General features: G+C 43.6%; 3 protein-coding genes across 15 annotated transcripts in view; 2 read left to right on the forward strand and 1 right to left on the reverse strand.

Annotated features, from left to right (window-relative positions):
• The window catches only part of ACVR2A (activin A receptor type 2A), a 61,592-nt gene extending 58,312 nt beyond the window's left edge, over positions 1 to 3,280 (forward strand). For both annotated transcript variants that reach the window (XM_080347344.1, XM_080347343.1), the window contains one exon: positions 35 to 3,280. In XM_080347344.1, coding sequence (XP_080203470.1) covers positions 35 to 229 — 195 coding nt within the window. In that variant the 3' untranslated portion in view covers positions 230 to 3,280. The remainder of the gene's footprint in view (positions 1 to 34) is intronic.
• ORC4 (origin recognition complex subunit 4) lies at positions 3,272 to 20,025 on the reverse strand. 4 transcript variants are annotated; one of them, XM_080347345.1, is made up of 14 exons: positions 19,928 to 20,025; positions 18,234 to 18,305; positions 16,215 to 16,291; positions 14,909 to 14,999; positions 13,939 to 14,014; positions 13,475 to 13,560; positions 11,331 to 11,379; positions 10,317 to 10,468; positions 8,947 to 9,120; positions 8,524 to 8,610; positions 5,395 to 5,503; positions 4,893 to 4,988; positions 4,731 to 4,798; positions 3,272 to 4,217 (listed from the first exon to the last, which is right to left on the reverse strand). In XM_080347345.1, the coding sequence occupies exons 2-14, from the start codon at positions 18,288 to 18,290 to the stop codon at positions 4,029 to 4,031; spliced, it is 1,311 nt and encodes a 436-aa protein (XP_080203471.1). In that variant the 5' UTR covers positions 18,291 to 18,305; positions 19,928 to 20,025; the 3' UTR covers positions 3,272 to 4,028. The 4 variants fall into 4 exon arrangements, with proteins under 4 accessions (XP_080203471.1, XP_080203472.1, XP_080203473.1 ...); XM_080347346.1 differs by lacking the exon at positions 19,928 to 20,025 and having other exon boundaries at positions 14,899 to 14,999; positions 18,234 to 18,281; XM_080347347.1 differs by lacking the exons at positions 10,317 to 10,468; positions 11,331 to 11,379.
• Positions 20,026 to 20,205: 180 nt separating this feature from the next.
• MBD5 (methyl-CpG binding domain protein 5) overlaps positions 20,206 to 23,862 on the forward strand; it is a 127,008-nt gene continuing 123,351 nt past the window's right edge. For all 9 annotated transcript variants that reach the window (XM_080347337.1, XM_080347338.1, XM_080347331.1 and 6 more), the window contains exon 1: positions 20,206 to 20,712. The gene's annotated coding sequence lies outside the window, so the exon portion shown is untranslated. The remainder of the gene's footprint in view (positions 20,713 to 23,862) is intronic.

Here is a 23,862-nt window from a genome sequence, read left to right on the forward strand (position 1 = left end):
TGATTTTGGGGTTGTTTGTCTTTCTTGCTGGCAGGGCATGGCGATGCTCTGCGAGACCATAGAGGAGTGCTGGGATCACGACGCGGAAGCCAGGCTGTCAGCGGGTTGTGTAGAAGAGCGGATCATTCAGATGCAAAAATTAACTAACATTATAACAACAGAGGACATCGTGACTGTGGTCACAATGGTGACAAACGTTGACTTTCCTCCCAAAGAATCCAGTCTATGATGGTTGCACTGGGCACGGAACTGACCGCCAGGACTCTGCACTGGAGCTGCTAAAGCCGCCGGGCTCACGTCGGCGCTGGTTTTGGTGTGAAAAGAACGGTAAGTCTCTCTGGAACGTCCCCAGGAGGGGGTTTTCCCTTCGTTTTCCCTGGATCCGTGAGACTTTGTGCATTCATTCCCTGCTGACACTGAGAAACCAGAACGTGCTGTCGAGGAACTGAACCGAAGGCCACGGACCCGCGCGCTGGCTAATCAAGCGTTTTAAAAACTGACGTCCGATTTCTTAATACCTGTCAGAAGAGACTAATTCCTTAAATGAACTACTGTTATTTTTTTTAAATCAAACATTTCATTTCAGATTTAAAAAAAAAAAAAGAAAAAAAAAAGGGTAACTTGTTTTTATTGCATTTGCTGTTGTTTATAAAATGACTATTGTAATGCCAATATGACACAGCTTGTGAATGTTTAGTGTGCTGCTGTTCGGTGTACAGAAACAAACGTAATCGAGTGGGATATAGCGAAGAGGCTTCCAAGTATTACTTAACCTCCCTCAACAAGGTATACCTCAGTTCCACCTCCACTACACCCTGACATTGACAACACTAACAGATTGGAATAATAAATCGATCCATGTTTTGTAAATGATGTATTTCAGATTCACTGTGTTATTTAAGAAGGGTAAGCTATGCTTCATGCCAACAGTAAATGGCCATTCCTAAAGCAGTGTTTTTAGCCTTTTCTTGTACTAGCTTGTTGTGTATAAAAAAAAAAGTGCTGTTTATTGAAACAAAATTTTCCTTCCTGTTTTAGTTTAAAGCTTTTCTCTTCCCTCCATTTCCCAGAGTATCTCATACATTTATTTAACTGAATACTATTTAGGTTTGCTGTGTCTGAGGAATATTTGAAAACTTAAGCATGACTTTTTTTTTAATTTTCTGTGAGCTGTGACACTGGAAAGCTCTGAATTCTTTTCTTTTTTAAAGTCTTTTTCCTATTTATGTTTGTGCAAAGCGCGTGTTCCGGTCACTAAACAGTGGGTTCTGTATCGCTGTTTCAGGATCACCTCAGGAAGCTCCGTTTTCCCCCAAATTCTGACTCTGTGTTTGAGGTTTGAACTGGGCTCTGGGCGCAGCTCGATGCTGTTGGACGGGAGCACAACCTGGTGGCCGTGGTACGCAGGGCTGGCCTAGAACCACGTGGGAAACTCCAGCCACACATCTTAGATTGGAAATTGTTACCAATTTCAGGGATGATTTAGTTATGCTTACAGCTGAAAATATGCAAGGAGTACGTAGAGGTAACGAATACCAACGGCCGCAGCAGACTCAAAAACTGAGGAAAAACGTGTTGTTCTGAGTTCAGCGCTCATGCCTTACGGTCACATCACACAGACTGGGACACAGGTGCCAAAGTGCTTCTCTCAAGCAGTTTCACTACATTTATTTGATCTCTTACACAAATTTTCACTTAAACTAAACTTCATAAACCTCTAGAGGAAAGCCCTGAGAATAGCTGGGAATATGCCGTGTATTCCATCATTTTTTACACCAGGCAGTCCGTGTCTTTTGAAGGGTTTTAATGTCGCAATTAGGAGCTCGCTGCGAACGGTATCTTGAAAATTGGAATGTGCAGCCAAAAGCGACTCTCATTTCCCCGGGCACAATAAGAGGCGCTGTGGATAGATAAGACCAAGGTCAGTGCTGTTCTCACCTGGATGAACTGGGGGTGCTCAGCTTGGCTATTGAAAGAAAAAAAGGAAACAGCCGGTTTCTGGCCACTTCTTTGATTGATACTTTAATTTTGCTTCCATTTTTTAATCCAGGGATGTTACTTTACGCATGAACGCAGCTGCTGAGTTGTGAACAAATCCGAGTCCGTTTGTATGTCACTAAGGATCTCTGTGTTCTGATGAGTTCTAGCCCCTTTAGTGGCAAAAATGGAGTCAATGCAGGTGGCTTAATAATCCCCTATTCCAGATGTGATGCAAAAATTGGTCATGAATGAAAATGTGCATCACCTGTGCGTTATCCTTTAAGCTTCAGGTGCTGCGGGTTCCAGGAACACTGAGCTAAAACTTAACTTACCCTCATCTTTCAACCTGCCTTTGGTTATTGCTCATACGTTGTGCTCCTCCTGCTTTTTAACAGCGTCATTAATGTCACTGTGAACAGGATGGTGACAGTATAAATGCTTTTTAACTGGCAACAGTACCATCCCCGGAGCTGCTCGGGTGCAGCTGTTCTCGTGGGGTATTTTGATGCGTATTTTTTTGGTGTATTTCCGGAGCATTTAATGCCCCCGAGCCAGGACGGAGTTAGGCTGCTGGGGGAAACTCTGCTGTTACTCCCAGTGCCCCTTGTCCTGTTACATCCTGTAGTGAAGTGGCTTTGGTCGCAGTCCTGGCCCTGAAATCCAGGCCAAATCTGTTCAAACGGTGCCCACAGACCCCTGAGAAAGCAGCCCAGTGTTCCTCTCTACGTTGTGTTGGAGGGTGAAGGTCGGTGTCGTTTTCAAATCCCACCTTTTGGTGTGCTAAATTGTAAGCAGACAGTAATAAGATTTCCCTGTTCACACGAGCATTCACCAGAACACGTAAGGTTACCCGTTTGCTCTTTTTCCAGCTTCACTTTTGTAACCTTTTTTTAATACATTTCCTTTTATTAGGAACACTTGGTACAAAACGCAGGACACTGCAATACACCTCCATGGGCAAAACCATTCAAGTAGCATCCTTGATGGAACATCATTTACCTCAGATACTCAACCAGCAGTACTTTTTGTTTCCTTTATTTTTTTTAATGCTGTTTCAGTCCATATACTATTCGTTACCTCTCAAGATTTTGGTAAACAATTATTTGAACTTTACTCTTTGTATTTGTCAGTGTTTTGGGCACAGGTTGTTGTACTACTGTCAAAAGGTACTTGCTGTTTTTCTGCAAGTATTAAAACCAACCCCCCCCACGCCCTCAATAAAGTGATTGATTGTTAAATATTGTACAAATAAAAATGTATACTCTTGCTCCCCTATTCCCCCAAAAAGTTAAAATAAAAATGTGACTACTATGACTCACAAATGCCTTTTTTCAAACCGTCACGCTGCGAGAGAAGAGGCAGGTGCCTGTTCCTGCAGCGATTCTCAAGCTGCAAGGCAAGCCCTGGAAAAAAAGGAAAGACCTGGCACTGTGGTGACCTTGGAAGCACGTATATGTTCTATACATTGCACATAGCTGTAGAAGCCATTCCTGCCCCACAGAGCCCAGGGCAGCCGCTGCTCAGCGCTCCAGAGGAACCTGTTCTGCACAAAACCACCACGTGGCAGCTCAAGCCACATGGGGTGAAATGTTCAATTATTACATTTATGTCAAGTTAAATTTGAGGAAAAAAAAACCCAAACAACAACATTGAGTGAGTATGAGCTGCAACCTGCGATAGGGATGGATCTGAGTTTTGGAACGTACGGTGCAAGTCCCGCAGCCCCTGAGCCAGCACCCAACACTGCGTCCAAAACGGAGAAACGCCAAAGAGCTTCAGTTTCTACAAAGTGGAAGAGAGGAAGCGTTAGTGCTGAGCTAAACCGAGCGCTTCAGCCGGTCAGACTGATGGGTGCCAGAAGATCCCAGCACTACAGTTCTCCTTAAAAACCAAGATCCTCAATGCAGCAGCAAACACAGCAACCTTCTTACAAAAATTTATTAATCTGAACACCCAACCGTGGGGAAATGTTATATATCTTCTGGAGTTGACAGTTAACCCCAAAAGCTTTGAGGATGCAGAAAGTGATATTTTAAGTTCCAAAGAGTTCAGAGCCAGCTGAGGGACGAGGCGGCCCACTGCTTGACGTCCGTGGGGCAGTTGGGATACACCTGCAGCGCGTCCATGATCTGGTTGTTGTCCAGCAGCAGTCTCATGAGGAGGTATTCCTTCTGCGCACGGACAGACGGCCTTTCCAGCGGTTTTACTAACTCCAGTTGCACCAAGTGCTCAAATGCCTAAAAATACAGAAAAGGAAGATGTCATTCTGAGCTGTACTGCTCATTTTGAGACGCTGTTCTGATGGAAACCTCTGGTGTGACCTCAGCAGCCAGACACAAAGCGATCAGCTCTACGGCACCTGCGCTTTTCTTCTGAAATACATAATCCCTGCAATCTGGTGGAGGTGTGACCGACTGGGAACGACTGTTACGCTGAGATACAAACTGGAACAGTCTATTACAGGTGCACAGACTTTCCATCACCTCCAGTTCAACTGGATGATGTAGAATCAGAAACCACGGCTGCTCAGCTGAAAAGCTGCAGACCCAGAAGCCTTGACCAGAGAACTGCTGGTCCTGAGGTTAAGTTCATGAACTGGAAATGCAGGATTATGTCCCACATAGTGTCCCACAAGCAGTTCCCTGAGCAGAGCCCAGCAAAGTCAGGCTCACCGAGTGACAGCATCAGCTTTGTCCCACCATGTGCACTTCATATGGTGAGGCTAAAATACACTGCCATTTCAGGCTTACCTTCATGACAACCGGCTTTTCATAGTTGTACATACAATGCGCCTTCCTTTGTATGAACTTCTGGAATTCTGTATCAGTCACAGGAAAGGAAAAAAAAAAAAACAAGTTACTGATGGGAAAGTAAGTGATTTAGGGGTTGTAAAGCTCATGCATTTCTCTCACCGTTGTAAACCATCTGGAAATTGAACGGTTCTCCTTCATAAACATCATTTAAGTGTTTCATAGCTATAATCAGGCAGATTTCCAGGACAGACAAACCTGGAGGGAAAGACAAGAGCTCTAAATATTTCTTGTAAGCTTATAAGAAACACAAGCAGCTCATATACTATTTTAATCCTCTATTTTGATACGCTCTAGGCCTCGCGTATTTGTTATGTATCTTCATATTGTAAAAGAATTCTAGAATCGGAGAGGCTAGATGAGAGGACATGTGTTTTCCAGACATTTGAAGCGAGAACATGAAGAAACAGGCTGCGTCCGTCACAAAGCAAGAAATTGAGGCATAAAGGAAAACCGTCATTGCAGACTGTGTGGCCTGACAAAGAATTCAGAGCAGCACCAGAACAATCTCCGTGTGTCCCTGACACACCGCAGGGATTCCAGGGAGGGACTTGACACATTCTGTACTCCTAAGAAATGTTCGGGAGGAAGAGCTGAGCTTTACCATGTACGATATTCGCTTTTGAGTCCATTCTGTACTGCTTGCTTGCTTCGTGAAGATCTGACGCAGCGATGAGTGGGTGATGCACAGTAACGTTACTTACAGCGAGCATCTAAAAATAAAGCAAAAGACATTTTTCATTTAATTACTAATTACCAGACATGCTTTCTGCTTGGAGATGGAATGCAGAAGAACGCGCTTCCCCTGGAGTCACCTCCTGGAAACATTAACAAATGAACCCTACACACCGAGTAGGCTCAGACTGAAAACCTTGTCAATAGCTGGTAGCTACAGCTCCATTTGGCCAGGAGGGGCTTCCAGGCTTAAAACTTTCAAGCCTCATCACTAGAGGAGATAAACACTCATTAACTTGTTTATATTAATTTCAATGGATTAGCATACTGCAGCGATCGCTGCGAGAAATGATTTACAACTGCTTTACACACATAACTTTGTACACAGAGCCACAGCGCGCTCAAAGTGCTCAGAAAGGGTGTGAAGGCGCCTCTCGGTTTCGGAGCATCAGCTAAAGCCTCAGAGAGCTGCAATTTGAATCCTTAATGAGCTTCAGCTGTCACAACAAGTGAGTTTTGAACAAATGCAAGTTAATAAAGAGCCAGTGAAGTGACCTCTCTGACACCAGTCGCTCAAAGCCATTGATGGCGCACACGCCATAACACGGCGGCAGGCACGGGGCTCTGACTACCTGCCTTGGAGATACTTTGTCACTGAATATCGTTCAAACAGGAGAGAAATGGCTTTTAGCGACTACCTCCAACTTTGTGTGATGAAAAGCTATTTATTTCACCCATTTCATTGAGATGCTTCATGGAGAACATCCAATGCTGCCCATCAGGCCTCTTCCAGTCCTCTTTCTCTCATTACAGCCTCGCAACGCTGCGTGAGCATTCACACTCCCAAAGGTACGGAATGAGGTTTTACACTACAAAGACTAAAGGGAATTTGGGGAGAGAAGAAGGGGAGAGGTGAAGAAACAAGAGCCAAAAGTCACTAACAAACATGCGAAACGGAATGAAGTTGAGGAAACGCAGCAATATCTCTTGTAAGTCACTGCTCACCTGCGTCAGGGCCAGTGAAATGTGTGAGCACCAGGTCAGGACACACAACAGAGCACCGAGCAGCCTCCGCTTCACCAGCTCCAGGGGCAGATAATGAACCAGCATTTACCAAAAGCAAAACTCAATGCTACCAGCTCCGTTACGAGCTATCGAGTTCTAGCCACGTGAGCAATCACTTGCTTTCCTTTGCTAAAAACTCGTTCAATTCCTCCCAGCTTTGTTTTGCGCGATACCGCTTAGGTTAGTGCAGTGTGAACCAGATACTGAGTTTCCACTGAAAAGCCAGGAGTCCATCTCGCAATGCAAAGTGATGGGGAGCACTAAATGCAATTTAAAAATAGTTTGGCACTGAAAACAAGGCCTTGCTCCCAAAAAGCAGATAATCAGCAAGATCAGCTCCAATTCTCACCAAAAAACTTACAAGAGAATCTGTATTATGTATTTTTATGAGTGAAAAAGCCCCCTTCTAAAGGAAAAATTCAGAACATGCTAAAGAAAACAATCACGAGCTTGTTTTCGGACTAGTTATAAACTCCATGTTGGGAAAAGCTCTCAGCGCTAAAGAGCCCAAGAACAATCACCACAGCGCTGAAGGTTCCAATCTGAATATGCGCACAGCACAAGCTGGTACATTTAGTGGCTTTGCACACTGACAGAAGCACAAAGATATTTGAAGGTGGTAAATCAGTGTTGTTTTCTGTAATGAATGTTAGCGCATTCTTATTGTGTTAAAAAATGAGAGGGAGGGAGGTGGATAAAAAGAGACTATCCAAGAGAAGCTGAGCAGCGTTCAGCTTAAGCTCAAGCTCATTTGTTGTGATAGGAGGGAGTTCAGTGTCAGCTTTAGCTCTGACATTCTGAGCAGACTCTGCTCTCACAGTCACCAGGGAGCCTCAGCCCAGTTGTCCTCCCCGCAGTGAGGAGGCTCCATCACTGGGGAAGGGTGAAGATACCCAGGGAAACTCCTCAGCTTCCTCAGGCCCTTGATGCCAATTAACTTCTGTCTCAGTATTTCTAGGGATTAGGAGCCTCAGGCTTCCAGCACCTCAAGGTTTAATAGATTCAGATGGCATTTCCTGGACCAGCGTCACAGTAATGAACAAATTCAGGGCAGCATCTGGGCATCCTGCATCACTCCATATACAAAACAGTATATGGGAAACAAAGCAGTGCCTAATCATGCACTTTGTGAAGTGATTTAATCTGATAACTCTGCAGAAGACGACATTGGAAGTGATAAAAGAAAAGAAAAGCATTTCTCCATGTGAATAACAAGAGTGTAGATACATGGAACGCTCTTACAGGAGAGGTATCCAGGATCCAAAAATGCAAGTGACCCGTGCTCAGGAGCGTCTCAGCAAGAGCAACAGCTTAGGCAGGAGGAGGAGCAGGAAGAAGGATGAAAACAACAAATATTTGAGCCCTAAGTGACTGTTACTCCAAAAGCAGCACCGTGTGCTTTTATACCAAAAAGTGCATAGGGAGTTATCCAAGAGGAGCTCAAAAACTGGGCCAGGAACACCAAAGCCTAAGAGTGTCAGGAGCGCAGAGCACCATGATGAGACAATACACTATGAGGCCAGAGTCAAAAAATGGCACCAAAATGTATGGATATTTTAAGAGAGACATTAGTGAAGAGAAGCAGGTTCAGCACTGTGACAGATTTAGTGGAAGAGGAAGAATGGAGGAATACTTGGCTGCAACAACAGACCCAAAGGTAGAAAAAGTAGGTTCTAGTACAGGCAGTTTTCAGCATTCACCAGCAACTAAAAACAATCTCAGATAGATTGAAAGTACTTCACCTGCACTTTTGGTTTCAAAATGGATAGAAACCAGTACACCCTGACGACACAGCTGCTACACAAATTGGAAATACTTTAATTAATAAAGTGAGGACTGATGAAGCATGCAAGAAACCAGTACTGTCAAAAAACAGCTCAATAAAAAGATATTTCAGGTAAAGCTCAGATAACTGAAATGAATAACACAGGTTTTGTTTACCCTTTGTTTGTTGTTGCAAATCAAGATACTCTATACGTATCTAGATACGTACCAGCAGCAACTGAAGCGAGCGCAGATCTTTGGTGTAGTGAAAAAGGCTCTGCAGCACATCTTGCACAGTTTTGTCCTCTGAGAGATGCTAAAAAAGAAAGGAAACAAACCTCATAAGTGATATTTTAATCATCTCAGCAAATAATTTCATGCTCAGCTCAAAAAATACCACTTAGGTAACTTTAGGAAAGAGCTCATCTTGCACTTGGCCATGCAATACTTCAAGCCCAACCTAACCTTCTGATCTTTTTTGTGACACTTAAATTTTATCTCCTAATTCAGTAAGTGAAGATTCTCTATCACAATGTGATTTATTCCACATCAAACTCGACTAGTGAAAGGAAATAGTAATCTTAGGTAAAGGCTTTACACTTACAAACCAGTCAAAGTTTTACTATAACTAAGTATAAAGAGCTTTAAATACCTGGACGTTATTATTCCATTTTTGTGCAAAAGACTCATCAGGAAATTCGGCAGGAAGAGAAAGCTGTTCCTTGAATATCTTAATGTATTGTTTGAAGTTAAAGGAATTCATCAAATATATCTGTCGGTGAGAGAACCTTGATTTTACTCTCTTCTCCAAGAGCTCCAGGATATCCTTGTAAAGAAAAACACATTAAAACCATTTAAAAGCAGACACATTTCCCGTGTTCTTTGCTACAGTAAAAACTACAAGAGAAAACAGCACAGTAAATTGTGTTGGAAAAAATAATATTATTATATTCTCAAGCTTCAAATGTTCTAAGAAGACCTTTGCTAATTATGATAATCGATGTGCCTAACAACTAGCCATTTACCCAAATCATGTGATGCGCTACATCATACGGGGTAATTAGTTGCTAGGATACCCAGCACAATTTCTCCATAGATTATGTAAATTTTTCAGTTACTTAAGCCTGCATTCAAGATGTTTCAGCCTATCCCGGCTCCAGACAAGTTGTCTGTGCAGCAGATCCGCAGGTTGGCAGCTGTCAGTTCACAAGCCTTTTGTCACACTGAAAGAATCCAGCTTCAAAAAGGAAAAAAACCAACTGACGAGCCAATATTTCGCTTTGGAGATTGTCAGGCAGAACTAAGCGAGGCTGCCAGCAGAAACAAGATGTGGGATTCAGTCAGAGAAATACCTATTCCCCAACCTTGTACTGGGACACAATGGTTGCACACCCAGTTTCTAGCAATTTTAGATGGTTTTTTAAGGTGTCTTGTGTGTTGGTTTTGGTGGGTTTACTTGCACTAAAAAAAAAAAGGCTGAAATTCCTCACCAAAAAGAGTCATGAGAGTAAACATAGAGCCAAGAGTGCAGAATCTAAAGACCCCTTTTGATTTACAAGTCACACACAAGAGTGATTTCAAAAGAAAATAAGCAGTGAGAGGTACCATCATGACCGTGACACAGCCTCAGATTCCAAATCTGAGCAGTAAGTGGTCTGAAATTAGGGGTGAGGAGGATACCAGAGTCAGAACAGTAATGACACAGTTATATAGAACAGTCAGATGGACACATATGGCTCTTCTGCGGGGATACAGGACAACAGGCTTAAGTTCCTTTGGAAATATAAACCTGCTCCTCTAGGAGTGAAACTGAAGGCTTTGCAGTTTTTTGGTCATCTAAGTTTGCTCTCAGCACCAATTATTATTGTTTTTTTAAATCTACCTCACCCTCCTTCCCAATTCAAGTCAGAAAAATGGATTCTTGCAAAAAAATCTTGTAGTAAATTAAATAAGGTTCCAGGAGAGAAGACAAAAGTTTCTTTAAAGCAGCTAAAAACTGAATGAGAAAACGCCATTTCTTACTTGTCTACACGTAAGTCCAATAACTGTAACCGGAGTCTGCGCTGACTGGGATACGTCAAAGAGGTTATAGAGCAGTGTCTGATTCTTGTGATGAACAAACAAGTCAAATTCATCCAGTATAAACAAGACTGGACAACTGCTAGTTCGATCTCCTGAGACAGCAATTTTAAGAGTTAGTTAGTATGTGGTAACACCAGACTTCCATCTCTACAGCTTTCACAGTTTTAACGATTTACATCTTTTCCTTAAGCTTTTCATGAAGCCCTCCTTCCACACACCTACTGCTACACTGAAAGAAAATCAGTGAGGTTTTGTAGTATTCTCTCAAGCATCATTTCTGGTTGCAAGGGAAGACAGACTTCTACGGCAAATGAAAAACAAACCAAAAAACCCCACAACACTATTTTATCCAGATGGATAAAAGAATCCCAGAATGTCAGGGATGGGAAGGGACCTGGGAAGCTCATCCAGTGCAATCCCCCCATGGAGCAGGAACACCCAGATGAGGTTACACAGGAAGGTGTCCAGGCGGGTTGGAATGTCTGCACAGAAGGAGACTCCACAACCCCCTGGGCAGCCTGGGCCAGGCTCTGCCACCCTCACCGGGAACAAGTTCCTTCTCAAATTGGAACCTTTTGTGTTCCAGTTTGCACCATTGCCCCTTGTCCTATCACTGGTTGTCACCAGAAGAGCCTGGCTCCATCCTCCTGACACTCACCCTTCCCATATTGATCCCCATGAATGAGTCACCCCTCAGTCTCCTCTTCTCCAGCTCCAGAGCCCCAGCTCCCTCAGCCTTTCACAGCTGACCATCACATGCAACCTTTATGGCATCAGTTACGTTAGGTATATGTCTAGTATTACGTCTTTTTTACACTATTTTGTAACCATGACACATTCCTGGGTCAGATTTCTTCAAACCGCTTGTACAAATAGCTGAAGAAACACATGTACACTCATTTTTGAGCCAAGTGACAAACACAGAGTTTCAGAAGAAGGGCTCCCAGCACTTACCTTTCCTTAAAGCTTCGAGAAGGAACGCAAGGTTTTCGGCAAAACTGCCCTACACAGAGGAGAAAAAAGTTCACAATAGATTTTCAGTGTCGTTCTCAGAACTGCGTAACTACACCAAGTTCAGGCATGTAACGAAGCTCATTGCCTTCTAAACCCCTGCTTGCAAAACCAGTGCAGATTTGAAAATCTACCATGTTACTTCATGTTGTATCATCACAACCTCTTCAGGCCAAGAAAACTGATAGTTAACTCTACATTGATCCACTTTTTACCCGTCTGAAAGACCCCAGCTAATTGCCTCAGGCAGCCATCAGAAGAATGTCTACAACAAGCTAAAATTACAAGTAGCTTTATACTCCTTTTCCATCTACACACATGCAAAAACTGCCACCTAACGTGTTCCGCTGAGAATGATCAGTAGGCAGCTTTTTAATTTGCAACCTTATTAGATCAAAACATCAGACGTTCACGAGCAACGAATCGCCGTGACCATCCCGCTTCAGTTACACGCACGTTTACACGCTCTGAAGTGCACAAGTTGTGAGATGGGAAATAACTCTAATTGAAGACCACAATCCCTATCGAAGGAGGCAGAAAAGCCAATTTACTCTCTGAATGAGAGCTGAAGAAGCTAAAAAAAGGAAAAGTTTCTGTCAATAGATGTAAGGACCTTCCTGCAAATTGGTGCGTTTCCATGGCCATGTGCAACCAAAGGGATTTGAGATGGCTAAGAGTTTAAAGTAGTACTCCACAATAATTTTAACAGGGAAAACGATAGGGGAATTAAGCATATTTAAGTCTAGTTTTGCCTTCAGCATTTTTGGTAATGGAACTGTGGACCCTGAAAGGTTGTTGTAGTTCTCTGTTGAAGAGCCAACTCATTCAAATGGCTACGCTGAAATTAAATACTTGTTATTTCCTTTTATTACTGCAGCTGTATTTGGGAAAATTTTAGCTCATGACCACAGTTTTCCAGTCACTGTATCTAAAATCATTTGGGATAAATAAGAAACCAAAGCACAGTCTAAGAAGCAAGCACTTCCAAAAGGCAATAAAACCTCATGACTACAGCCTACGGTTCGTCTTGTACTCCACGCTGTCTCTTGCTTCTTTTAACTGAAGTAGTAACATGTTATGTCTCCAGCTTTCCAAATGCAACTGATGAAAACAAACCGCATTTACTGAGATTTCACCCTTCTCCCCTCTCATCGTTCCACTTCAGTCACTTGGATTGTTATTACATGACTCACAACTGTGTAAGCTCTGCCCATCTCAAAGGTCCTGCCTGGGAGCACAGGAGATGACACCCAGAAGGACCTTCTGTGGTACCAGATGGTCCCTCAAGAGCATGCACCAAATAACAGGCAACCACCAGCAGAGCTCCAATCACTGACCCTCGTTATTTCACATTCAAACGAGAGAAATTTAATCTGAAGCACTCCAGTTATTCTCAATTAGTGACTTTAATACTAATGTAAAAGAGTTTCTCGTCTTTGGGAGAAGGTCAATAGAAACAAATATTCTAAAAGAAATTCTATGCAAAATTAAAGGCTTTAAGAAGCCTGGATATATTTCCCTATGAATTAGAAAAGGTTGCAAATATATTAAAGATACTGCTTTTTGGCTGATCAACTGGTTTACTCTTTGTCTCAAAACCTTACAGTGGACAATCCCAAAATCCTGTACCACTCTGAACAAAGTCTCTTTGGAATGCATAACGTTTGTTTCATTTAAAGGCTTAAAGTAAATTTTAAGAGACTATTTTCATTCTTGCTCCTTCTCTAAGTCAAAGTTGATGGGTTTTGAAAAACTATCAGGATGCGTTAATATTGCTCAACTAGCAAAACATAACGTTCAGCACTTGTGTAGAACACGAGTATTTGTTGGCGTGATTGAAGTGTTTGTAAATCAGGATCTTCACAGTTCACTGCTGCCACCAGTGAGTAAATATTTTAAAATACTCAATTTAAAAATATCTAATTTAAAATTAAAAGCCCTGAGAAGACTGAGCCGGCCCACCACAATTTTGCTAATTGACTCTCAAAGCTCATTCAGTCTCAACAAGCCGCATCCTATAAAGCTAGCTTTCCAGGCAAGCATTTTTGAGGGAGGTAAGTGAAGAGTATAATAAAGTTAATACTTACAAAAACTTTATCCCCAACCACATTTTCCAGCTGCAGTTGTCTGGTGATCTCCTTCAGCGCCACTTTATCATTAGTCTGCAGGAGGCCTGAAAGGAAATGATTTTCCGTGAAGAACTGGCAGGTCTCCTTCACCCCTTCACCTACAACCACTCGAAACGTCTCCAGAAGCTTCTCTCCATCTCCCAGCTTTTCAAAAATCAATAGACAGTAACTTACAATACATAATAAATTAGTTCAAACAATTAATTCACAACTGAACCAATTTTTAACATTTTGAAAAGTCATCAAAAGCACACAAGTTCACTCTATAGAGGGAGGTACAAAGAAAGGTGTTTCAGAGCTCACATACACATTTTCCATAATCGGGGCTTGATTATAATTGCTGAAACCACAATTTTTGTTCAGTACACACAATATATAGCAACTGAATATAGCATAACATTTAGTAATGCTGCATTACTTGCCATTCAGATGAACTTCCAAGAGGTTCCCTCTGACTTGTTTTATTTCCTTGAGTTCTTTTAAGACATGATTTAATAACTAGGAAAAAAAAATACATCATTTCCTTGTAAGAAGATGAATGTATTAACAGTAAAAAGGTGTACAAATTGATATTACCAGAACGGAAGCAGTGTGACCTGTATCCTGGATATGTTTACTGTTTATCAATTTATTTCTCTTCAGCTGTGTTTAAAAGCTTGAAGGCTGCTTGCTGTAGCTATTAGCAATACTTCCAAAGTAATTTTTGCAATTTTTCATTCTTGATTACTTTCTGCAGTAAGAACCAACCTATTTATTACACTATATACTAACGTAAACATAAAAGACTTAAGTGTTCGCATAATATTAAGGTATACAACACTTAAGTTAGATGTCATCCCTACACGCTTCAACTAAAAAGAATTACTTTAAAATACAAAACCTACACTTGTCGTGAACAAACTAAAACTACCATTCAGTTTTCTACCTCCTAGCAATTCAAGTAACAACATTCTCTGATGTGTTTAAAATAGGATTAAGATACATTACCATTTTCTACCTATGAACACCTATGGAGAAATCTACCTCTCAGTCTACAGGCACTAATTCCAAAGCACGCACACTCCCGCGAGTCATTCTGAGGACCGACAGGTCCAACGTTTTGTCAGCCGCACATCAATTTGTTCTATTTTACAAAATCACCACGAACTCAGCATTTGAAAAATATCAGAAACCTGTTAGGAAACCAATTTCTCCATATTGTTATCCAACAGAAGTAGCTCACTAGAGGTCACAGAATGTTTTGAAATTCTATGGAAACAATTAGCAATTCTCTCTTTAAAAACAGGCAGAGATGAAAATTTAGCTCCAAAAGCTCAAGGACCTCAGTGAAGTTTGAAAGTTTGACCTCATCTGTAGTTTGAGCTCGTACAAACTTTTAATACATGTTTATACCGCAGTCTTTCCTGATCCTCGGGCTCCAATAATGAGGGCAGAATTACTTTCTCCATGAACTGTAGTTCGTTTCAGCAGTTCCAGCAGATGTCTGTGTGGACAACAGCAATAGGTTAAAAACATCAAACCAGACAACACTCACTGAAACTATGGAAAATGCAAAGAATCTTTACGACGTAAGAGGAAACCTGATACATTTCAACTTGCTCTCAAAGCCAACACTCAGGGCATGCAAAATACAATAAAGTACAAAGGGCTGAGTTACCAGATCCCTTAAAATATTCTAAAATATTAAAACATGCAAAAGTCAGGAGTATCACTAATTCATAAAGTTCTATAGTTCTCCACCACAAAAGGACAGACTTCAATAATTATTGCTTAAAAAAAATAGATTGCTTTCTGTGATACCACTATAGCTCGTGAAAAAGGAAGACTGGCAAACTGATTGACAGAAAAGCTTGGCAGCAGTAAAAATTAATAATCTAGTGGAACTTATTAATTTTGACAATCTTCATAAAAGTGATCATATGCTAAATTTAGACATTCAAAGCTTGCGAACAGTAACATCTATACTGAACTTCAAGTTCATATTCGATTCCCATCCAAAAGAAGGCAAAAAGAACAACTTTAAATTCTCTTCAGATAGACTTATCACCTAATATCACATTTAAAGTATTTGTAATAACTACTGACACATCAATTCTGTACAAATGCGTTCATTTATTATGGGAGAAGGGGGCTGTTGGGTTTTTTTGTTGGTTTTTTTCCTTAGAATATTGACATCGCGCAAGCGCTTCTAAAGGAGTGATAGAGTTATCATGGAACAGCTGCAGCCAACGCACGTGGTTTTGTTCACTGTTTCAGAGCCAAGAGCCCTGACACAACTCGGGAAAGAGAAACTAAGTGCTGGGAAGTTCATCATGTTTCCTCTCCAGAGAATTCCTCAGTGGTGGCATATGAAGGAGAAGATAGTCTGCAAATGTCAGATTCACAAGAGAATTTAACTTTTCGCTTGGTCAGGTCATAAACCATAGCCTTAGAATATACGCTCTAGGCATCTTTCAGGTTCAAAAAAGAGTTTCAGGAATTACAGATTTGAAACAAGGACAAGAAATCCATAACTAAGAGCCTGACAAAACAGCAAGCAACAGTTGTATAAAAACTTCATCAAAATTTCAGGCACCAAGCATTATGCTCCAAGTCATTTGGAAAAGAGAGGTAGCAGAAAATCCTGACTTAGCACCTGACTACTATTTTTCCCGTGGTTAAAGTAGAAATTACTCACTGTTTGAGTCTGCTCACTAACCTGTACTGCTGTTCAGTCCCAAACAGTTTTCCAGTAGCATAACTGTGACAGAATCTTTCACGTAACATTTTTTGCACCTACAAATGTAACACAAGACAGAAAGAAAGTTTGGTGCTTCAAACACCAGAATGTACCAATAATGTAAGTACTGCCATAAAATAACAGTAAAAATATGCACATTCCTGTGGTGTTACACTCTGCAACACGTACATTTTCATTGTCATCAAGGATATAAGGGTCTTGAAAGTAAGAATAAAGTTGCAGTAGGCAGAATACTTAACATCCCTTTTGTAGCAGAAAAGAATTCAATGATAGCAACACTTGTCTTTGGTCTCTTCTGCTACAGCTTCTTTCCTTAACCCCAAGGGGATGCTATACTTGTCACCAAAATTAGGGCAGGAGTACATCTATTTCATAGTTCTAACTTATTGTGCAATACAGGCAAGAAAACATTTACCAGTTGATTTAAAAACAAAATAACCCACTTAGTTATTCCCCCAAAAGCTCCTACACTTTTTGCACCACTGGCAACAACATTGCAGCCTAATACCTTCAAACATTACAGAGTATCAAGCTTACAGGTTCTTTAAAGATTCAGATCAAATATCTTGTTCCTAGAAGTTTACAAGCGCGGTAGGAAATACTATAAAACCAAAGCTAACATTTTGCTTTCAAAGTACGGAATGAAGCCTGTCCAGCTTGACTACTGAAGTCCCAAAGCCCTTCAAACTGCATGCTGAATACTGTTATTTTAACTGTTAATGCAGATGTATTGTTTGAGATATCTTTAGATACACTGACTTCTGTTTTTCACATTAAGAGCTGTTACTTAAAATAGGATCTTCAGTCCCCAAACAGCCAGCTTCCAGCTTCAGAGCACATTTCTTCCCACCACCCAACTAGCAGCACACAAATTGGACAATCCCAATTTTGAAGAATTTATAGGACTTTATACTAGTACTTCTCCACATCCCTCCTTTAAGCTCTTCTAAAATACTGCACACCCCATCCTTTTGTAATGCTTGGTGTCCAACTGAAGTGGTCATTGTCCAATAGTTTCAGAGTAAACTGTGAATGAAGTGATTTTCCTTTAAAATCACATTTGAGCACCCTGTCTTTCAGTTAAAGTGAATGTCTATTTGACCTAGAACCCAACTACCCAACTGTATCATTATCATGCACATCTGTGTCCTTGTTTTCCATTCTCTGAGCTGGCTCGTCTTCCCTCCATATGGTTTTTCTCTACATTCTTCAGCTGCAACTCTTAACTCATTTCTGCTGAATCCTAAGAAATCATGAAAATGGATACAAGAACAACAGACATCTACTTTGCTAAAAATTCCACTTCATGAATGGAATTAATTTCTAATATGAACTTTTGCACCTGACTGTTCAGTTACTTTTTCTTCTACTGAAGTCCTACTGATTTAATTTCCAGATTTATTCTGTTTTACTGAACAATCTATCTGAACAGTCAGCATTGTCCATCCACAAAGGAAAAGGTTTTCTTCCAATAAAGGGATTTTGTAGGTAAGTGAAAGAAAGCTACTAAAATATAAGAAATCACTGAATCAGAGGTACTTCACTACATGACACATCACAGTTTTTAAGCAGACACTTTGAGAAACAGAAGACGAAAGCTGTTAAAAAAATAAGTCCGCAAAATTCTGATCCATCCTTCAAACTGGAAGATAAAGACTGTTTAAATAAAAATAGATTTATACAAATCCGTTGCCACAAACACCTGTAAAAGCGCAAGACCATTCTTTACCATTTTTATTAAGACTCCAAAATGCAGATCATTACTGTAACACTTGACGCCAGCAAACACGAGCTGAGAAGCTGAAAGGCATTCAGAACCTAGATACAAACCCCATTTACAGTCCCAGAACTGACATCAAGTATCTGCACATGCCTCTTCAACTGGTCTAGGAAAAAACTACAGAATGACATGGATGGCAGAGGATGGAAAAGTTTCATAACTTAAAACCCAAGTCAGCTAATGAAAATGTTACTAACCTGTGAAATGCACTCTCCATTTGCTCCGCTGCTCTCTTTCAGCTTACGTTTACTCATTGCAGAAGTTTGAATCTTTAAATAAGAAAGAGAATATAAAAGTTATACTAAATTACTCCATTTTCCAGATAATTATACTTGTCAGAAACTCAACTTGGATGTTAGCAAACTAAATTTAGTACAGCAAACACAAGACAGTTGCTCATTTCTAAGAACTTAAGTTGTAATGAGTATCTTTTAACTGATAAAGATGCAGTAGTTTATATTACTAGTAAAAAAAAACAAAACTCAAATCATTTCAAATTCATTTCTGATTGGATGCAACCCATGTTTACATACAACTTCTGAACAGCATTTGCTTTGGGATGCCTTTCAGCACAAGGCAAACTGTACCCAATGCAACAGATATTAGAGGTGTTCTTCCAAGCTTTTCCTTTAAAGTCCTTCAGGGCAAGGATACTGTTCACAAGCCTGTAAATGCCGTGCCAAGTTCCACCGAGACACAAGTTCCACATTATTCTAACAAATGACATTTGAACACCTTCTTCTCTAACCAAATACCAAGCGTAACGTGTTCATTTTCATTGTGTTTAAGATGAAACAATGTATTTATGTTTTGGCAGCTGGAACAAGCTATAGGCACACGGTAACATGTTAAGCCACAACCAAGTTTTTATAGAACACCTGGCTACCCATGTTTAAACTGCTGCAGCTTATAACAATAACCACAGTGACTCTCCAGATAAAGAACATGAATAAAAACCAACTTGCCTTCTTCCTGCGAACAGAAAGCTTCCAAGACTTGCTCCACGGCAATTTACACTTATTTCGCACAGCCGTCTCCCCCTTCTCCCCGTTCTATTTTAAGGCAGCATCCTTCATCCCCAGCACAGCAGCTGTGCCTGCAAAGGACCAGGCTGGCTGCTGAAAAATACATAAAGGCAGCAGTCACCGGGGAGGCAGATGCAGAGGAGCACAAGGCACAGGAACACAAAGCCCGAGAGGCTGAACCGAAACCATTACGTTCATCAAGCAGGAGCCAAGAGCATCGAGACCACCGGATGAGGAGCGTCCCTGTTGGCGGTTTTTACTGAGGGCTCAGAAGGTTCCACCGAAGCGCCGCAGCCACCGAGGGCTCGAGGGGAAAGCCCCGAGCCCCGTGTGCGCTCCGGGGGTCGCTCCCGCCGCGCAGGAGCCGCCCCGGTGAGGCGGGACCCCCCAAGCAAACCCGGGACCCGCGGCGTTCGGGGCAGCGTACAATCAGTTCGGCTGGAAAATACCCTCAAGATCATCGAGTCCAACTATAACCCAGCCTGAGAACCTCATGTCCGTCTGTCCAGCCCTCCAGGGATGGTGACTCCAGCACTGCCCTGGGCAGCCTGTTCAGTGCCCCACAGCCCTTTGGGGAAGAAATTGTTCCTAAATCCAACCTCAGCCTCCCCTGGGCAACTTGAGGCCGTTTCCTCTGGTCCTGGCGCTTGTTCCTGGGGAGCAGAGCCCGACCCCCCTGGCTCCAAGCTCCTTTCAGGCAGTTCAGAGATCAGAAGGTCTCCCCTCAGCTCCTGTTCTCCAGCTGAGCCCCCAGGTCCCTCAGCCGCTCCCATCACACTTGTGCTCCAGCCCCTCACCAGCTCCGTTCCCTTCTCTCCACCCGCTCCAGCGCCCCGAGGTCTCTCCACAGCGGGCCCAGCACTGACCCCGCGGTTCGGGTCCGGGTCCGGGTCCGGGTCCGGGTCCGGGTCCGTCCCTCACCTGACGCGGCCGCAGCTGCAACCGCCGCCCGCGCGCGCCCGCTCCGCCCAACCGCCGCGCTCCCGGCAGCCCCCGCGCCGCCCCTCACGTGACACCGGGCTCTCCCCTCTCCCCCCTCCCTCCCTCCCACCCGCCCCCTCACTTCCGCCCCATCCCTCCGCACCACTTCCTTCCGCCCCGCAGCCGGATCTCTTTCCGGGTGCGCGCACGGCCCTGTGGGAAGGCACGTCCCTCCCTCTCCCCCCCCCTCCCCGCGGCCTCCCGAGCTCCCCCGCGGCGCATGCGCAGTGGCTGCTCCCCTCTTCCTCCCCGGCAGCGCCGGAGCCCCAGCAGCCAGAGCAGCAGCAGCAGCTGATGATGAGGAGCGCGGGGGGGGGCGGGGGGACCCGTTATTTATACCGTTAAAGGGACAGGCCGCTAATTCCGCTCGGCATCGGCGCGGGGGGCCGGTGCCAAGCGCCCCCCCCGAGTTACTCCCCCCCCCCTCCCCGCTCCCCTCAGCGGAGGAGCCCGGGGAGTTTCTTCCCCCCCACACGCCCCGCGGACTCGTCGGCGGAGGGCGAGCGCGGCCGGGAGGCGGCCCCGGCGGGAGGCAGCTCGGCGGGGGAGCGGCAGGAGGCAGTTGGGCAGCCCCCACCCCCTGCGCTCCCCTCCTCCCCCTTTATTACCCTTTGTGTGCGTCTCCGCCTGCGCCGCTCCGGGGCCGGCCGGGCGCCGGGGGGCCGCTGAGGTGAGTGCGGGGCGGCGGCGGGGCCGCGGGAGGGGGGAGCGGCGGCGGCGGGGCCGCCCGCTTGTTTACCTCAGGGAGGGAGCGGGAGGGGGCCCGGCGCTCGGCCGCGCTGGGCCGCGGGCGGCGGGGAGGGGGCGCCGGGCGCCCGCCTGTCACTTTCTGCCCCTTCCCAGCTCGCCCCGTACGGTCCTGCCGGAGCTTTGTTGTCGCCGGGGCCGCGGGTGGTGATGCTCCGGCCCTGCTGCTCTCCCCGCCGCCCCGGGGGCTGGTTCTTCACCGAGCCCTGGGCTGGACGTTGTGAGGAAAGTTGGGGGAGGCTCCAGTGGGTGCTGAGCCCCCCGAGCTGGTCCTGGAAGTGCTGCTGGCCTCGCTTCGGGGGGCGGGATAGCGGCGGGGGACCCTCGGGGTTTGCTCCCCGCCCCGGCCGGGCTCTCTGTGGTGGTTTCAGGCCGTTATTTGACTTGTTAAACCCCTGTGGTCGTTAAGGCCCCGGCCGTACAAAGACCCGCTGGGGAGCTCAACTTGCAGGGGCTGTCCAGGAACCCAGTGTTGGCAGGATTGGTGCTGCTGTTCGATAGCGGTACAAGGTTATGGTTGGTGGCCGGCTATATTTGGTCATTGGTTTGCTCAAATATATATATATCATGATGTGTTTTTCCGTGGCCTTCTGCTGGGAAGGCCAAATGTCTCCATTGGCGCTGGTGGTGTTGCTGGTTTGTTAGGTCAGGTAGGGCTGTTTGGCTGATCTGACCGTTATTTCTACCGATTAAAAGGAAAGTTACGTGTCAAAGCGTCTGAAAAAGATTGAAATGTAAGGGGGCAAACTCAATGCCCAACTCAAGGAATGTTGGAACAAGCCTTGTAGAGATTTGTAAGAATCCAGAAGTAAGAGTTTGGGCATTAATGCCAAGTTGAAATGAGAGTCCTCTACATAAGTAGGATGTTTCTATTGAAATTGCTGTTGTCTGCTTATTTCTGGAGCTTAATTATGTGCTCGGTAATTTTAAAAAGGCGGTTTGAGTGCTCAGTTTATGAATTACTGTGGAGCGTGCTGAACCGTGGAGTAGGCCATGAGTATGTATTTCAGTGGGGCGTCGCGGTTAAACGGTGGTCGGTAGAGAGCGTGTGTCGTCTCAGCCCCGCACTGGAAGGCTACCCCGCAATAAAGAGCCTTCCTGAAATGCTTTGGCGTCTCCCATTTCTAATTTATACACTCATGTCTTGTGCAAAGCAGCAGTTTTGCGATCACACTGGAGTATGAGAAAGCCGTAACTTGGTGGCATGGAAAGAATGAAAGAAGAATATAGTTGGACTGATATTTAATGGCACTGTGAAGAAGAACTGAAGGCAGCAGCCATGACTGTAGTTCTTTATAGTAGTTTGCTGTTAGTTTTCTGTTAGCTTGTGCAAACAAGATGACTTTGGTTTTCACAGTATCACAGTATGTTTGGGATTGGAAGGGACCTCAAAGATCATCTAGTCCAATCCCCCTGCTGTGTTTTAAACACATGAAAAAATTCAACAGCGATAATCTTCTTCAAAATCAGCGGATATGTGTATAAAAACTCTGTTTTTTAAATGTGTGACTGTCCTTTGAGTTAGTTTACTACAGGCAAGAGTTGAACAGCAAAAGACCGACCAGGCAAAAAGAACGCTGTTTTATTATTTTATTTTTTATTTCTTTCGTGACAATGCTTCTTTTCTAAACCTGAGATACCGTTGATCTACTTTCATCTGTACGCGGAAACCTATAGCTGCTTCAGGATTATGCTCCCAATGTATGTAGAGCTGCAGATCCGCCTGCAACTTTCATGGCCTACAGCTGATGAGATGTATTATTTATTACAGGCATTTAACACTTTAATTTCTTTGTGTTTTAGTGTTAAAAATAGCTGCGTTTTGATTTAATATGGTTGCTCGGTAAAATACTCTAACAGAATGCTAAAGCTGGACAGAATAATTCAGAATCTTCTCTTACTTTAAATCCTAGAGATACAATTAAGTAATAAAACGTTCATTTCCATGCCCGTGTGCTGGAAAGACAATCGCCGATTTGGGGGAATTGGGTAGGGAAGGTCCATCCTGAGGAGCCACTGGTGGGGCTGGGGTTCCAGGTTGTGTTGGAGGCAAATCCTGCAGCGCTGAGCACAAAGGGGTCCAGCGCTAATTTGGGGCTTCTGGCTGCTGTCACAACAACCTTCGAAGAACTGAAAGAATTGAATCTCTCAACCTGTGTCAGGGAGGACTGTGTGCTATCAGCAGCTATAACTGAAGGGCAATACAGTTTTGATTTGTTTGGGTTTTTAAAGCTCTTTTTGCTGCTATTATGAATGGGTATTTACAATTGCTAATTTCATTTAGGAAAACTTTGTATTTTCCAATTATTTTTCTTTTGGCCCCAAAATAATAATTATTTTACTGTATTCCATGTTAGTGGCTTCCCAGGTACTAAGTCAGAGAGATTGTTTTGAATTAGCAAGGAACCCATGGCAAAACCTAGGCTGCTCTAGACATAAAGATGCTGTTTGGGCCAGACTTACGTTTGTCTTTAACAGCCCTTCCTCGGAGTTTGCTGTCCTACCTTTCCTTGTAGATGAATGGGTTAGTTTCTATTTAGACTAGGTAAGCAGATGTTTGAAGAGAATAGTTATGATGCAATACTTTCAATAATTTAACTTTTCTTTGCTTCAGTCCTTTCATTCTTCTTTGGCTGTGGAGGGATCAGTCTTCTTGTTGAAATGTACTGAAGGTCTTGGCATAAGTAACAGTCCACTCCAAAATGGGATGCCTTGGTTTTCAGCTGCCTTGTTTCATTTGGTTTGTCAGTAGATTATTTTTCTTTTCCTACTTTTATTCGTGGCGATTCGTTGTATATGAAAGATCAGTAACTTGAACATGGTCCATAACGACAAAATTAGTTTCTGAATCAGCAGCAAGTGCTTGTCGTGGATGTTTTTTCTGGAAAGCAGTGGACCAGGTGGGTGGCCCCCCATGCCCATCTGGAGCCCCACTAATGTCAGCGTGTCGTTCTATGGGCTTAAGAGACCACATGCACAAAGCAGCTTGCAGGAGAGGAATCTCATCTATTAATGGCTCAGGACACAAATTTTGAAAGTATCTGAGCTTCCTTTTCAAAAATACTGTTAAAAC

The sequence above is a fragment of the Nesoenas mayeri genome, assembly GCF_963082525.1.
Source record: "Nesoenas mayeri genome assembly, chromosome: 6".
NCBI lineage: Eukaryota > Metazoa > Chordata > Aves > Columbiformes > Columbidae > Nesoenas > Nesoenas mayeri.

Excerpts from the sequence above, each read along its gene's own strand:
- ORC4 (XM_080347345.1), bottom strand. The coding sequence starts at position 18,290 with ATGAGTAAACGTAAGCTGAAAGAGAGCAGCGGAGCAAATGGAGAGTGC. Across the intron at positions 16,292-18,233 it reads ATGGAGAGTGCATTTCACAG|GTGCAAAAAATGTTACGTGA; the intron begins GTTAGTAACATT and ends TTACATTTGTAG. Across the intron at positions 8,611-8,946 it reads AATGGAATAATAACGTCCAG|CATCTCTCAGAGGACAAAAC; the intron begins GTATTTAAAGCT and ends TTTCTTTTTTAG.